This window comes from Dermacentor variabilis, chromosome 1 (genome assembly GCF_050947875.1).
Source record: "Dermacentor variabilis isolate Ectoservices chromosome 1, ASM5094787v1, whole genome shotgun sequence".
NCBI lineage: Eukaryota > Metazoa > Arthropoda > Arachnida > Ixodida > Ixodidae > Dermacentor > Dermacentor variabilis.
The window spans coordinates 65,735,370-65,750,818 of NC_134568.1; the positions used below are offsets into that span (position 1 = coordinate 65,735,370).

At 52.2% G+C, this 15,449-nt stretch overlaps 1 protein-coding gene across 1 annotated transcript in view; it reads right to left on the reverse strand.

Moving 5' to 3' along the window:
* The window catches only part of Col4a1 (Collagen type IV alpha 1), a 69,461-nt gene extending 54,687 nt beyond the window's left edge, over positions 1-14,774 (reverse strand). The window contains exons 1-2 of the mRNA XM_075688458.1: positions 14,410-14,774; positions 13,986-14,046 (exon numbers count right to left, since the gene is read on the reverse strand). Of these exons, the coding sequence (XP_075544573.1) occupies positions 13,986-14,046; positions 14,410-14,459 (111 nt within the window). The 5' untranslated portion in view covers positions 14,460-14,774. The remainder of the gene's footprint in view (positions 1-13,985; positions 14,047-14,409) is intronic.
* Between the last annotated feature and the right edge of the window lie 675 nt (positions 14,775-15,449).

The following is a 15,449-nucleotide window of genomic DNA, read 5'->3' on the forward strand; positions in this document are numbered from 1 at the left end:
GCTCTCCGTATCGGACTGGCGCCGAGGAAAGGCACACAACACTCCGGTTAGTGAGAACACCAGCGCGTTGGCGTGTGATTGTAGCAGGCTCTGCGTGCTGCGACCGTCGGAGCTGGGGCCCCCTCCGGAGGGGGCAGCCACCGGGGCCACCGAGCGCGCATCAGGCCCCCTCCTTCTCGATTGTGCCCCCCGCAGTCTGTCCCGGACGCGACGCCGCCGATGACGTTGCTTGGAGACGAAATTGACAAACGACTCCTTAAAGCCTGTTCTCTGAGCCACGCTGAGACAAAGCCCCCTCTACCCGGCGGCCCGGAGACAGCGTATCGCTCCTCCCACAAAATGTTTCCACTGCTCCGATGTAGCGTATAACTCTGGCGCCGGTCAGTGACGCAACGAGGGAGCTCAAAATTGCTACCTGCGGCTTATTTTCTTTTACTTCACCGCTCACGCATCAAAACGGTCGCTGATACCGTGCGGTGGGCAATCCTGCCCCGGGGCAATGTTTGCTAAATAAGTGTAGACAAGCACTTAGCTTCTTTTTCTCCTCAACGACCGAGAAGGAGAGTGGCGCCTATAGAGACGTATAGCTATAAGCACATAATAGCAAAGTCATTTTAATGTTAGATGCGCGAAACCGTTTGTTTATTGCTTGGGTCCTTAGGTATGCTGCGTATCGTTTCTTGCATTGCTTCCTACGTCTAATATTAAATAATGATAATAAATTACCGCCCCATTTCAGTGGTGCCGCAATCGCCGCATTCAAGGAGAAATTGCGCGTTCATAAAGAGTTAAAATGTTCCAAGCGTGTCGACCGCAAACCACTTTTGCTGGTGCGAACAGTGTTTCATCATCCGTCCTCGCTCGGTGGGTTTGACACTGGATGAGAGGAGAGACGAGTACTCAGTGTCGGGGCGTACCCATGTCGAAGAAGTGCGGCTGATGCGTGGCATCGCGCATGTGTCGCTCTTTCCGGTGTGCCGCTCGTGCGCGAGGCGTCTTAATTCCATGCGAGAGCGAGGGCTAATTAGTCTCATTGAAGAGGCTGGCCCACGCATGTGCGAAACCCCGGAGCAGAAAGGCCTTGTCGGAGACCTCCTGGAAGTTCCGGGCGACACGCGTGTGCGGTGCGCGCCTGTCGATAGGATAGCTGCTCGCATTTCGCTCGCGGCCATTTTGTTTTTCTTCAATCTATCTCTTCGTGTGTTCTTTCTTTCTCTTTCCATCGTGCTCTGTACAACCGAAGTAAGGAATGACACAAGAATGCAGCAGCGCGTGAAATGTGAATAGCAGCTGCTCTACCCCTAAGTCGCATAAGGGGATCTTGACAAACGAAGCCAAACGATGCGCACCACACTCTATATCACGCAATAAGGAACTCTTCCACAAAAGCAAGTAGTCATGTTGTCATTGTTTTATCACCGCTAAAGCATGACCGAACCAGGTGCGTTAGGTAAGAGAAATAGGAAATACAACTGAGCTGAGGACACCATCGATCTTGAAACACCCACTGCGTTTTTTTGTATACCTCTCTCTCCTCTTTCAATTATTGCCACCGCACGTCCATAACGGTTGTCACGGCATGTTTACGGCTTTCGCCATGCAATCGCTGCCTGGTATACTTATTGCACGGTCCCTATATGTACGTGCACCGTGAGTGGTTTCAGGCGCTGGTGGCACGCATCATTCGGCTTGGAGTTGCACGGGCAGATAGCGAGGAGTTGCAGAGAAGAGAGAGAAGGGGGAGGCAGGATTGAGAACGCCTTTATAGCGAGCGACATTGTCCCAATAAGCGGCTGCGACGCTCTCCGGCTGACGGGGCGCGACAGAAAAGCCAGCAGCAGCGGACCTCCCGCGGCGGCCTGCGGGACGGGGGTACGAGCGCGCTCTCGCGCCTCTGCCGCCGCGGACGTCTCCCCGGCAGACAGTCGCGTGATGCAACGAGACTTGCCGGCCGTGGACTTCGTCAAAACTGTATTCCGGTTTCTCCTCCCCTCCAGCGCGCAGGCAGTCGCTTGCGCTGCGCCCTCGCATCCCGCGGCGGAGCATAGGATGACAGGCCCTGCTTAATGCAGGACTACAAGTGTCAGCCACGCAGTTGCACGTCGTGCGTTATCTGCCGCTAATTATGCACGAAAGGTCACCCAGTGCATCGCCCTCCCCGTTCGGGTGTAAGACTGCTCGATTCGAGATCGTTATTATGCGCGCGGCCGGCCTTACTCGCGCTGACGAGTCGCCGTGCTGGTGTCTTGCGCAGACCGCGCCTGTAACTGGACTACAGAGAATGTGTGTGTAACAGCCCCAGTGTCACTTGCGAGCTGTTAACGCCTGCGTGGCTTCCATCCGATTTGTCTGCCACGTTGCGGCACATCCGTTTCCCTTGATGGCGCCGCCAGACACTCGAAGATGGCGCCGGATTAATTACAGGCCGAGGGCGCATGCCAACAGCCGAACTTCTCTGTTCCACGGTCTGGCACTGAGTAGCGGCGCAACTTGACCCATTTTAGAAAACGTGCTAACAACTGAGGCTGAAAACATGCGAACAACAGCTTTGTGAACGCAACTGCGGGAATCGCGTCACAATGTATAACACGCAGGCAAAAAGAGAAAAGCAGTTTTCGTGCGTACGTGAAAATAAAGAAAAAGGAGAGAAATATAATTAGGGAGTGAAGAAAGGCAGTACGGCGAACGAGATGCCTTTGAATTGTTTATTCTTGCCTCCCTCAGTATAAAAGGAGCAGCGCAACGACCGAATTTTCGGCATTTGATTCGCCTGGAATATTGATACCTTCCGCGAATACTGGTCAACATCCTCTTGAATGGATCCACAAGCAATCACCTGCAGCTTGGTGGCATGGCCGCAAGCATGAGTGTCACGTGCACCGTCGATTCTGCCCTGTCCCCCATGTTCTGTATGAGTTCTGTATGAGTAAGTTCTGTATGCACATTTTATAAAGCGCCACTTTCCTTCTGGGTCCGTATCGTTTATCTAGCAAAAAAAGCCACTCTCCTTCTCTCCTTCTCTATTTCGTTCTGTTCTATGCGCAGCAGCACTTAATGCAGCGTTCGCTCTCCTCCATGCCTCTACAATGCGAAACTTCAACAAGCATCCGGAAACAGCGGCCGCATCGGCGAGCGAAAGTAGACGCAGCGGCAGCTGCCGCAGAGTTTGTGGAGACGGGTGAGGGCAAGGGCAACGGGATAAGGTTTACTCCACCGTTCGGACCTACTTGAGGCTCCGCTAAAACAACTCGTTACGGCAAAGCATAACCGTCATGTGCGCCACCACTGGAGAGACGCGCGGCCAGAGATCGCCGGGCGGCTGTATTTTCCGTGCGCAAGACATGAGCGGAGTTAAACCGAGAGAGAGTCAGGGCCCTGTGGCGGCGGGCAGCCGAATGAAGGAAGCAGGAGGCATAAACAGAGGCGCACGCAGTTCCGACCTGCGCGAAGCCACCGCCACAAATATGCAAAGGGGGCCTTCCCAACGTGAGTGAGACGTGGAGCGGCGGAGCGAGTCCAGAAGCCGGGCCTCTTTCCTCGCGGCACGACGTGGCCCGGCGACGACGGGTCGAATGGCAGAGCAGCAGCAGCAGCCTTTGGGCCGTGCCAACGACCTCTACCCAAGTGAGGGGGTTTTATTTAGTGGGTGGGTCCTCCTCGGAGTCGCGCGCGGGCGCGCAGGGCTCCCTTCGGAGCCGACTGCTGCGCGCTCTCCGTTTTCTGCGCCACACGAGAGGCCGTGCGGGAAAGTGTACACACGGGCGCTGACTGGAGGCGATACAAAGTTTACCCGCCGCGGGGAAAATTAATCTCCCCGCGGCACGGCAAGGACGCGCCCGAAAATGCCATCTGGGCGAGCAACAGTGCCGCTCGAGAGCACCGCTCGCCTTAATGACCGACGCTTGCTCGGGGCTGCCTCGATGCTGCAGCGCCGCAGCCAGCTGGAGCTATAACGGAACGCCTCTATGACTTGTACCTGGGACACAATCCCGTATCCTTCTGTGGGTGCACAGTCTGAGCTGTGAGTTGCTTTTCTGATAGCTTTGTGCGATGCAATGCGCGACATCATCTGCCATGCGGTGTTCTTCGATTGGAAGCCAAAAATGCTTAAATTCAAGTGCAGGGTGAGGCGATGTCGCCTGCTCGTCGCGGCCCAATGAGACTCGCGTTCAGAACAGAAGTTCGCACTAAAGACTAGCCGATTTACTGTCCTTCGTGTTTCTCCATATCGTTTTGTGGAACGAGTGCACTGACAACGTATTATTACGGGCTTTCTTTCCCCAAGAGTCGATCTTGACTTTCCGTGATTCCTGCTCGCTGTGGTGGTTGTTACTACGTCACACAATTTCATTAGCCACCCCTTAACCGCCAGGCTGCGCTGCCGTTTGCACCTGACAGCGTTTCAGGGCCAACTTTAAGCGCTCATAAATTTGACAGCCCAAGATGCACACTAGCAATTTCTTACGGCGTCGCTCTCCTCTGCTCGTTCACAATGAAACATTTGGCGTCTAGAGCGGTGCGGAATCTCCTGCCAGCGAAATGCCGTGTCCTTCACATCGCTGGCGCCCACCTCATAGCAGGAGCTGCTGCCAGCCGTCGCAATACCGCGACAACAAGGACAGAGCGCGATGTTTTACTACTAGCCTGACTGATATTTACTACAAACCCGCGCAAAGTTCTCCCTCCCCACTCTTTCTTTTTCTCAGTTTTCTTCCCTCGCATCGGGCTTGCGCGCTTTTATTTTTCGCCTCAGTTCGCCATTCTCGACATTATAGTACTGCTGGGAATGGCGCTTGTCGTGCTCAACCAGATCATTCCACATATCTTCTATTAACATCTCCGCTGTCGCGGCACTTGACACGACATATTGAGACGACTGTGAGATACTGAGCTCGAGCGCATTTGCATAGGGCAGACTCACTTGCTGGCTCGCGTTCTGATTGGTCCGCGGCGACGGATTCCGGCGGCAGTGGCGCCAGAAATGTGCGGAACCGATCGGCGGAGAAAGGGCTTTTTCGGCGGAATCCGCTGCCGCTGAATTGAATTCCGTGCCGCTCTAGACGCCGAATGTCTCAGTGCGAGTTTTGGCGCTGCAAGTCGGTGCCGTGAATGGGATTCAGATTAGGTGCACACGGTCTTTGTGTACCTAATTTTAGTCCCTTTCGGAGGCCTGTTTTGCACGCACGTTAGTATAGTTATACTAGCCCACTGTTAACGTTCCGGGAAATTGCAGTATTCAGCGGTCACACAGTATTTGGGCTAACAACACATTCAATAAGAAATTGATTGATTGATTGATTGATTGATTGATTGATTGATTGATTGATTGATTGATTGATTGATTGATTGTGCTTATTAGAATGGCTTGGGCCGAAGATGCACTACATATGGACGAGGGTACTCTACATATCGCGGTGAGAATCCATTTCGAGGGCGAAGGAAAATCGGTACCCGCCGTGGTTGCTCTGTGGCTATGGTGTTCGGCTGCTGAGCACGAGGTCGCGGGATCGAATCTCGGCCACGGCGACCTTATTTCGATGGGGGCGAAAACACCCGTGTACTTAGATTTAGGTGCACGTTAAGGAACCCCAAGTGGTCAAAATTTCCGGAGTCCTCCACTACGGCGTGCCTCATAATCAGGAAGTGGTTTTGGCATGTAAATCCCCACAATTTCTTTTTTTGAAAATCTGTTAGTCGGCGTCGATAAGAGAGGAAGTAGCCAGCTGCAAACTGTGGAACTGCCCCGCAAACAACACAAAAATAGTGTTGCAGCCAAGTAGAGCAGCCAAGTTTTGTCTATAGCTAATGGGAGCAACTATCATACGTTAGAGTCATTCTGGCATATTCGGATTGGTTGCAGATAGAAGGATGGACAACAGAGCAATGCTAACGACAGGACATTGAGCTACACGCAGTACCTCAGAGGCACAAAAAAGGCATAAAGAAAAAAAAAGAAGGTGGAAAAGAAAACGAAAGACCCGGACTTTACGCGCGCACTGCACATGAGAAGGACAACGAAAGCACCTCAAAAAACGCTCCACAGGCGGCTTGCAGAATCACAGCGTCCCATTCATGGTCTCATTACAGCGTCCTCCAGGGGCATGCGTAACAAACACGTTGTCCGATGTGGGAGGAGCTCCTGTCTTTATTGACTCGTAACGGTTACGCTGCGCACGCGTCTTAAATCACGCGTGTCGGCTAAAGAACACGTATAGCGAACAACCTTTGAGCGCTGTAATGACTCAGGGGTGATTAAATATTGGTTATGCGCAATGCACAGGTAAAGAATTGTATACTGCACACTAGCGGTAGTGTTTCCCCGGTAGGCACCGCTGCGAACCTGCACGTGCTAAAGCCCCTTAAACTTCGTAAAGTAGCGACACTCTCCTCCTCCGCCTTCACTCCTCCTCGTTTCTCCTCTCTTTCACGCTCCCTCCTCGACCGTGGCGCCGCCTACACTGCTCGAGCGCCAAGATGCGCTCCTCGCCCCTCCGTCGGCGCTTCTCGAGCAAAAATGGCGCTGATGCACGGCGTGAGGGCCTACGTGATGCTATTAGACTAATATCGACGCGGCGTCAGCCTCGGCCAGAGCGCGCGAGGAGGAGGCGGTATTCTTCAATGCGTGGCAGTACTTTACGAAGTTTAAGAGGCTTTAGCACGTGCTGCGGTCTGATTTACTTGTGAAAGCGGTGAAGTTTTAAGAAAACCCGCGTAACGGTATTACGACAGAAGGCGACTCTGAATACTACGCAAATAAGCTAAAAGCAGTCATCATTTTTGGGTGTACAAAGACAGAAAGAGAGAGAGAAAGCTGTGCAGCTTGTGGGTATGAAAGAAATAGTAACATTTTTCTGAGAACATGTCACACACCGTAATGAAATACACACACTAGAACTACTAACAGCTGTTTCTCCTTATCATCCTTGCTTTGACCTAGGCTAGTATTGCACGTGCGTGCGCTTCCCATTCTTCGCCGTCCACCCCAAAGACACGATAATGTTGAACCGCGGTCTTGCCGTGCAGACAGTGAAAAAATAAAAAAGCTCGCCATCGAGTGGATGGAGTCTAGAGCTGAGCGTGTCGGCAGAGGAATCACTGCAGACAAAACGCATGCGAGCCAGCGACAGCCGGCGCACAACAAAGGAGCCCTCGAAACTGGAAATGCTCTCGTAATTGCCCCAGCCAAGTCACGCGAAGAACTACATGTTGGCTTATCAAACTCACGACAGTGGGTCCCATCCCATGAACGTGTTCGGCCCAAAAAGAATCAACATAGACGCGCCACTCGTGGAAAGAAGAGGGCAGCAGAAAATATCAAAACTGGCCACAAATCACTCAGAGTAAAGGCGAAGCAAATGAAGAGCCACAACGGGAGGCCCAGAAAAGAAAGCACGAAACGGGAGGGAGGCCCAAAGTGCGTGTTTTCAAGAAGAAAAAAAATGTAATAAAAGGGCCATGCCCACATGGAACCGGATATGTCATTATATGTTCCGGAGGTAGGCAGGTCGAGGAGGAGGAATCTGCCGACAAAGGTAGTTCCAAGAATGGCCACAAGGTGCCCCAAGGCGCCGCCGCTCCTGTCGCTATCCACAATTGGGCTTCTACGGCTCAAAAAGTAGTAAAAACGAGAGAAATAGGAACTCCGCTGCTCGTCTTGGAGCAAAGTTTGCAGGCAGAGACTGCCAGACACCCTTTTGCTTTTTGGTGTTTAGCTTAGCGGCATGCAGGTTTCGGCCGCTGCAGTAGGACCTTTAAGGGTAGAAAGGAAACCGGCGGCCGTGAACGCCTAAGCAAACACGAGTCGGCATGCGCGAGGGACGAACAACAACGTCAACAGAGGGCGCTTTAAACGGGCCCGGCGTAATTCAGGGGGCCTCGACCGGCGAGTGTCGCGAAGGTGGCGTGTTACAAACACGTCAGGTTGAGCTCCGCGAGAGGGACCCGCTTCGGCTTTTGTGCGTGACACCGCGGTCGCGCAATCGCAATGTCATACAAGCCGCTGCACCGACCAGCGCGGAATGCCGGCCCTCACCGTCATGCGGGTACGCCAAGAATGACCCTGGCAGCTTTCCCCGGTGCGACAAAAGGACCCTACGTGCACGTGACCCCGCGAGGGCAAGGATGCCAAACGGGAGAGACAGGAGTGAGGGGGAACGCTTCCGCCACTTGTGGATTCGACAGCGTCCGAACAAACGCTATCGAACAGAGAGCTGTTTGACGAGCGGATGGTCGGCTATGGCAGATAATTGTTAGCATTAACGATTTCGTGGAATACTATCGGAGGGGCTTGCGTGCTTCAATGTGTGTCCATGCTTTCCAGGCGACATCGGTCGGACCTTGTCTCAGAAATTATTCCGCACTGATACAGAAATGAGACATTCGGATTTGTTGCACCTGGAGCCGTTGTTTCCCGGGGCGTGCAAGAGCGATATTAATAAGTGGACGGATATATGGGTGTTATGAGCATCCATCTGGAAACGCGGTGACTGCTGATACCTACATTTATTATCGGCGCTTAGGATCAGTCGACGCATTGTACCCGCTTTTCATACGCCTTGGTGTCAGTTCAGCTGTGTTTCGAACCGGTCTGGTCCCGATGTAGAGGCAGAGGCTTGTTTAAGATAAAGCCCCTAAATCTACGCGTCAACGCCGCTTTTTCGCCGACCAGGTTGGTCGGCGAAAACGTTTATGGAGGGGCTTTAGTTTAAGCCAGCAGCCGCGAGAATGACAGAACGCTGCGAGATTCGAGATGCACTAGACTTCCTTACACGTTTACGAAATCAAACTGCGTCGCTTCCTTGCCGAGCGGAGCACTTGGGAATGTACACAACGCGCCCATGCCCCGTGAATGATTCCACCGCATCCCAGCTGTGGTCGACGGGCAAGTGCGCACCTATTTAGGCGCGATGATATTCGGAGGCTGTGAGGCAAAAATAGCCATCCCCTCTTCTGATAATCGTTGCGCCTCCAGGACGACTCGCAATGTCGAGGTGGAGCCCGCGGCTCGACTCCGGCCTCCCGTGTGCTTGCTGAGGATCGCCCTAACGAATGCTTGGCTCTTGGAACAAGCGTCACGAGCGAGGGCTGTGGATTCGCGCATCGGCGGCCTTTCAGGGGACGGTGAGCGCAGCCGGCGGCATACTCCAAACAAAGGCGGGCGCTGAGGCCTCGTCCCGCTCCAAATAAAACGGCAAGCCGAAGAGACGGGGGCCCGAGTTTGCCCCGCTGAAAGAAGTTCAATTTTAGCGCCGCCTCGTCAGGCGGCTTCCGGGATGGGGGAGGCCCGCGCTGCCACCACCACCGACGACGACGCAGGCTGCGCGACTCCGCCCTGCGACAGCTACGACGAGGCCGTGGTCTTGGGGCAGAGCAGCGCACCTGGGCCGGCCCGACTAGTCACACACAAAAACGAGCGAAAGAAAGAAAGCTGGACCCAGTGGTCATTCGGCTCCATGTTTTATAGTATGCATGTGTCTTGATAACAAAACGGCCCAACGCGCGTCAGTGCCGGCGTTACTAACGGCTTGTGTTCTGCAAGTGTGAGAATCGGCGAAACGCCGACTGCACTGCAAGGAAACTCATGAAAAGAAAAATTGTCAACCAACCTGCTGTAGCGTGGAGCTACAAAAGAAACCATTTCAAGTTTTTGGTATGACATCTTGTCTACTTTCTAGTTTCGTGCTACAGTCGGGTTTATCGGACAATTTTTCCTTCCGTGAACGTTCCTCCACTTTGCGGTCTTCCATAGAACTGATTGGTCGTACAAGGAAATTTGATAATCTCAGTAGCCGGATTTATAGTGCGCGCGTTATATCGCACGTATCGGATTAAATTGCAGTGCGGCAGTAATTTTAATGGGAGAATAAGCGTGCACACTGCCAGGTAGCGAAACCTTGATACATGCAGCGGGTGCGCTGACTGTGCGCACACTTCGTTTGGCTTTCAGTATCTTTCTACATCGTACTCTTTGTCTCGCCGACTCACTTTCGTATCACGAATATCAACGTGAGTGAGCGAGGGCGGAGGAGGAAAATGAGGAGCAAGTGAAACACGTAGCAAGTGCGTCCATCCCCCTCCTCTTTTCTATCCTCACTGCATCTACCATGCATCATCCGCGTAGACCTACGAATTCCCATGGACGTTCTTTCACTCGCTCGTCGTAATTAAATGTACATACGTATCGATAACATTGCGGCACGACTGGGTATGCCAAACTTGGCACATATGCGTGGCGTTCAACCTTAACAGCCGGGACACGTGCTTGGCGTTGGGAAGGGATGATGAGTACGCGGGAGCCATGGAACAAGTCAGGCCAAACTTGGCAGAACAAGACGCAAACGTCGTACAGGAAGCACGAGTGCGCAGACAGGAGTGACTGAACAAGCGGGCGCCACGCGCAGAACACGTTCTGGCTCCCTCGAATACCTTCGGGTCGTTTCGAAGGGGCCCAGCTGCCAGAGGCACCGCGTGAATCGCGTGTGCTTTCCGCCCTCCAGCCAGCCAGGCTCCAGATGCCCAGCGACGCTGGTCGGTGACACAAAGCTGGCCCCGTGTGCGGTTCATTCACAGCGTTTCCGGGGTTTGGAGCGCCGCCACACGAGCCGGCCTCGCTCGCTGTGTGTACGGGCGCCGCTCGCCGGAGTGATGCCATCGTTTCACTGAAAACCCTTACGGATTGACTCTGCAGCGATGTCAGTGAAGCTGCTCTCTCTCACATCCACTGACAGCGATCGTCAATCGCAAACAAGAGCCGTGTGGCAAATAAAAAAAATGTAGGTAGGAACCTTTGCTCAACGGCTGGTTGTCTTTACGCCTACAATAATCGAGCGCATCCATTAGTCAATAAATGCATCCGAATACATCTTGGGGCATGATGCTTGCCTGTGCGGACAAGATGACGCCCTGCAAAAATTAACTTTAAGGGAAGCGAGGAGCAGCACCATCTGAAAGCCAGAAATCGAAGGCAAGGTTGGTTCCGTTTCTAATGTTATTGCAAAACGTCGACGACAAAAAAAAGTTTCAGAAATGGAACGTTTTCAGAAATGGAAAAAGAAAGGTCCTAGTTTATCCGCACTTGAAAAAAATTATGCGTGTTTGCTCTCTTCCGTGTGCTACCGTGACCATTCACAGTACGACAGAACATGCGTATAGGTCAAAGAAAAATATCCAAAGAGCACAAAAAACTGAGCCCTATAATAGCCCGGAAACGCGCCGCCAACAGCAAGTTTCGCCAATACGCCGCAGCCTAAATTAGTTGGCTTGCCGCGCCACCTTGTGTGGACTTGTTCTACGTGCTCGCTCTTGTTTTTGCTCCTATACTAAACGATATAATTACTTCCCATATTCCTCATAATAGAAAGGTAAAGTAAAAATGGTGTTACTGTTTACACTCTTCTAACGCGCCATCTTGGGATCTCCAACAGGCATCCTTAGTCCTGAAACAGCATCGCAAGATTCAGAGAGGGCATAACGGGATATAATAATTATTGTAAAAAAAATAATTTAAAAAATGATCGACGATTACGATACGCCCTAATGCGAAATTTAGACGCAGCACGATACGTGCTCTCATTTCGCGATATATTGAGGCAACGAATTCGAGACCGAAGTCACCGTCTGGCAGAGGGTCAGTGCCGTCAGCGCCTTCGCAGAGGGAGGGGCAGTATGGCAACGCTGGCGCGATGAGCGGCATCGAGGAGTCAGCTGTGGAAGACGACGACCGCGCGAGCACTGGCACGAGTGCGTTCGCGCCGTTACGCCGAGGGACACCGACGCTCAACCCAGGGACGGGCGCCTAAGAGCTGCGCTATAAAATGCACGCTTTTGCAATTGCATCGGTGCATTAGTAAGATGGACAAGCTCAGTTAAAGAGAAGCAGGAGCATTCTTGTCGGCCCCTTTCAATACCTAGCCCCACTCTTCTATAAGCTTTACTGAAAAAAAAAAAAAGAATGCGACCATTCGCCGATTACTTTTTGCGAGAGAGGAGGAGACCAAGTTCACAAGCACATCGGCAAAAACGAAAATGCAACGAGCGCGGCATGGTAAGCAGTTCATGGTTGAGCATCACTCGACCCGTACGCACTTCAAAACAGCGGTAGCTTCAAATAAGGGTGAAAACTACTCTTCAGAAATTTAAGAGAGCCCAGTCGTGAAGTGTAAAGACCCGCGGCGCTGGCCCTTTCTCGCAACTTTCCATAGCTAATAGATGAACAGGTCACATCTGCTTGCACACATTGCTGTAAACAAGTTAAACTCACTTGTTCTTTCACCTCCTGATAAAATGGAAGGAAGTTGACCCTGACGGCTATTTTCGCCCATAACTACAGCTGCCTTAACCAAGGCAGCGACAATGAGGCAGAAATATTCATGGTCATCGCACGATGGGTGCTGCTTTCCTGACGGTCATGTAAGCACGCAAGTAGGTTTCCCCGCATATCGCACTGGCTACTATTAAGATGACCCAGGTACAGCTCGAAACGCCGCGCCAGTCTGAGGGTCACGTGCCAAACAGCGATGAATGGAGGTGATATTGAACAAGGTACGTGGAGAAGCCAGCTTGCAGGATTTTGCACCAGAGTCTCTCGCCAGTGTATCAGGTACAAAACCATGGCATAGTTGCTTCGCGCTGACATGAGACTATGTTGTGTTTCAACTTGTAGGGGCATGGCATCTGTTGGCATAAACGTCAACAAAGCTTACCCGTAAGAAAGACTGATTAGTTACTTTTCCCCTTTGTTTGTTAGGCAAATACGACACGTGACCATTAGTAGTAGGATTAAACAACATTCGTCATTCCTACTATTAATAGTCATGTGTATCCTCAGGAGATTGTTGGGGAACGTTAAGCGGTCGACATACTTGTAATTATTTCCGCGGGTCGAGAATAGGGCAAATAACCGTGATATTTATAACAGTCTAGCATAATGCTATCAGAAGTCTATTGTTTCTGCTTTAAATAAGAAAGGTTATGAAAATGCGGTTGCGATGTTTGAATGTGCATCTATTTATTTACTTCGATAACCAAGTAACTTTCCAACATATGACAGACGTTGAGTGCTAGCACTTGCAAATAGGAAAATATATCCCACGCTTAAGCACAGTAGCATTTGGCGAAAGCTTTACACCTGTTTTGCGGTCTATCTAATGCAGGCTGCATGCTCTATAACGTGATTCTTAGAGAGGAACCGAATATACCTCTAACGCTCAGTATTAAATTAAAGAAAAATAAATAAAAGGAGAGCACAAAGTTACAAAAAATAGGGTCTTTCTTTCGCGCACACGTAGGGCGGACGGCGCATGTCGCTGCCATTAACGTTGGAGAGCTCAGAACCGAGCTCTTGTCGTCAGAGGGTGGCCCGTAAATCACACTGGACAGCAGCTAAAAGGTGCTATCCGTAGTACTTGCCGGAAGGGTAACGGAGTTGTTGGCAAGACAACTAACTGCGTGAGCGCATCGGGAAGTGCGCGACATGTCTGCCGTGGCGCTTCGTCAGCGCTGGAAAACCGCTCGTACAAGGGGAGAGGTGTCAACATTCCAGGCGGTTCTAAGTCGCAATGCGAACGGCACATAATACGCAAAGGAGGAAGCGGGCGGAGACGGCGGGTGTAGCGAGAGCGCGAAGCCCGTGGCGCGGTGGGAGAGGGCAAAACATGGCAGAGGAGGCGTCTTGCCCTTTCCTTCGCGCCTAGGCCCGATGCCGCCCGGCGCGACTGCTCGATCAGCAGCGACCGGAAGCGACGACTGGCTAGCCCGGCGTCTGTAGCAGACAGCACACGTGCGCGCTCAACTCGACAACGGCGGTTCGCGCGAAAAAAGCCGATCTCAGTCTTTTTCTCACTCCTTGATTCTTAGCAGTCAATGTCTTCATGTTGACTCCATCTTGCTATTTTTTTTTCGTATAGAGCGGATGATAATCGGCGAATCACGTTCGTTTCTCCGGGAATGCGAGACGAATACATTGAAATGCGCCGAAGTTGACTTACCGGGTAATTAGAAGACAGTGCGCTATAGAAGCACAGTGCGAATGATGATAGCAGCAGCAATCTGGCAGAAAGAAGAAACAAGAAAGGAAAATAGTACTTTTAATTAAGACCACAACCCAACTGGCAGATATGTGTTGCCCATATACTTTCGACGCTAATTGTACATTTCGCCTCTCCTATATGATTTACCCTACAAAGTCCGTCTCTTACAAGTAAAGAATAAATCGACAGAGTGCTGTCGTACCGGAAAGCGCAAGTAAGACAATGGCGCTTTCGAATCCAGAAGAAATGTACACTCGAATATTCGTAATATGCGTTCAACAAATTTCGTGTCGCTCAAGCGAAACCAGCTGTCGCGGCAAATCTCGACACGAAACCAATGGAACACAACGTTCGTTTGCGCGACGTACAAGTTGGTGCTCACCTTTGGGCTAGACCCGAGGCCACCATCTCTGCTGCCCGCGGAGACGACATGCGCTTCGTCGGCTCTGTTCAGCACCACGGGGCCGGCATGGTCGTCGGTGTCTGGGGGTGCGCACCTCTTGCTTGCCTCGAGCCGCTCAGTGAGGACCACTGCACGGCGACAACACCCCCTGTCGGGCTTCCGTCCGCTCACTGCCCAGGGAGCTTTGTGTTCTTTTGTGTAGTTGTGAGCGTGGCCGAAGTCGCGCCGCTGCCGTGTCCACCCAAGTGTGTGTGGCGTGAGCGAGCCGTGAAGTGTGGCTGGCTGCCTGTGCGTGCGGCGCGCCCGGCCCTTCGCTGGCGGTCGGCGAAGCCTCACTAGTCCTGTTGGGAGCCCCGAGCTAGGAGCTCGCCTTGGCCTCGGAGGAGGAGGAGCGAGCATCTTCTTCCGGGGCGGGATGGGGGGCTCCCCACGTGACCCACTCGGGGCGGAGGAATAAAGTAGTCCGGCCGTGGGACCCCCTCTCCCCGCCGAGCGTGCGTAGGGGGTCCTACGTGCCTCTTGCCTGCGCGCTGTGGCCGCGTATCCCCCCCCCCCTTCCCTTTCTCATCTCCTCGTCTTGAACGGCTGTCCCGCGAAGAACTAAACTGATCTAGTGTCGCATGGCTTCGACTTTGGCACCAATAACCTTCCTTACAACGCCGTTACGCGAATTGCCTCTCTCTAGCGGTTTGGGGAAGGGGAGCGTGCTTACCACGTGCAACCGATCCTCAATGGTAACGAGAAGCCAAAAGCCTCCGAAAGAATGATCTTGACAGTGCTGACGAACATAATACGTAGCAGTAAGAAATTAATAACAAGAAGAAAAAAAAGGAAAAACGTCTTACACTTGACATGTCCTCAGCGTCCGTTCTTTTTCTATTTAATAAGAAATTTAATGTATTAAACTGTGCTTCCCACCTACACCCCCCCAACACACACACACACACACACACACACACACACACACACACATACACACACACACACACACACACACACATATATATATATATATATAT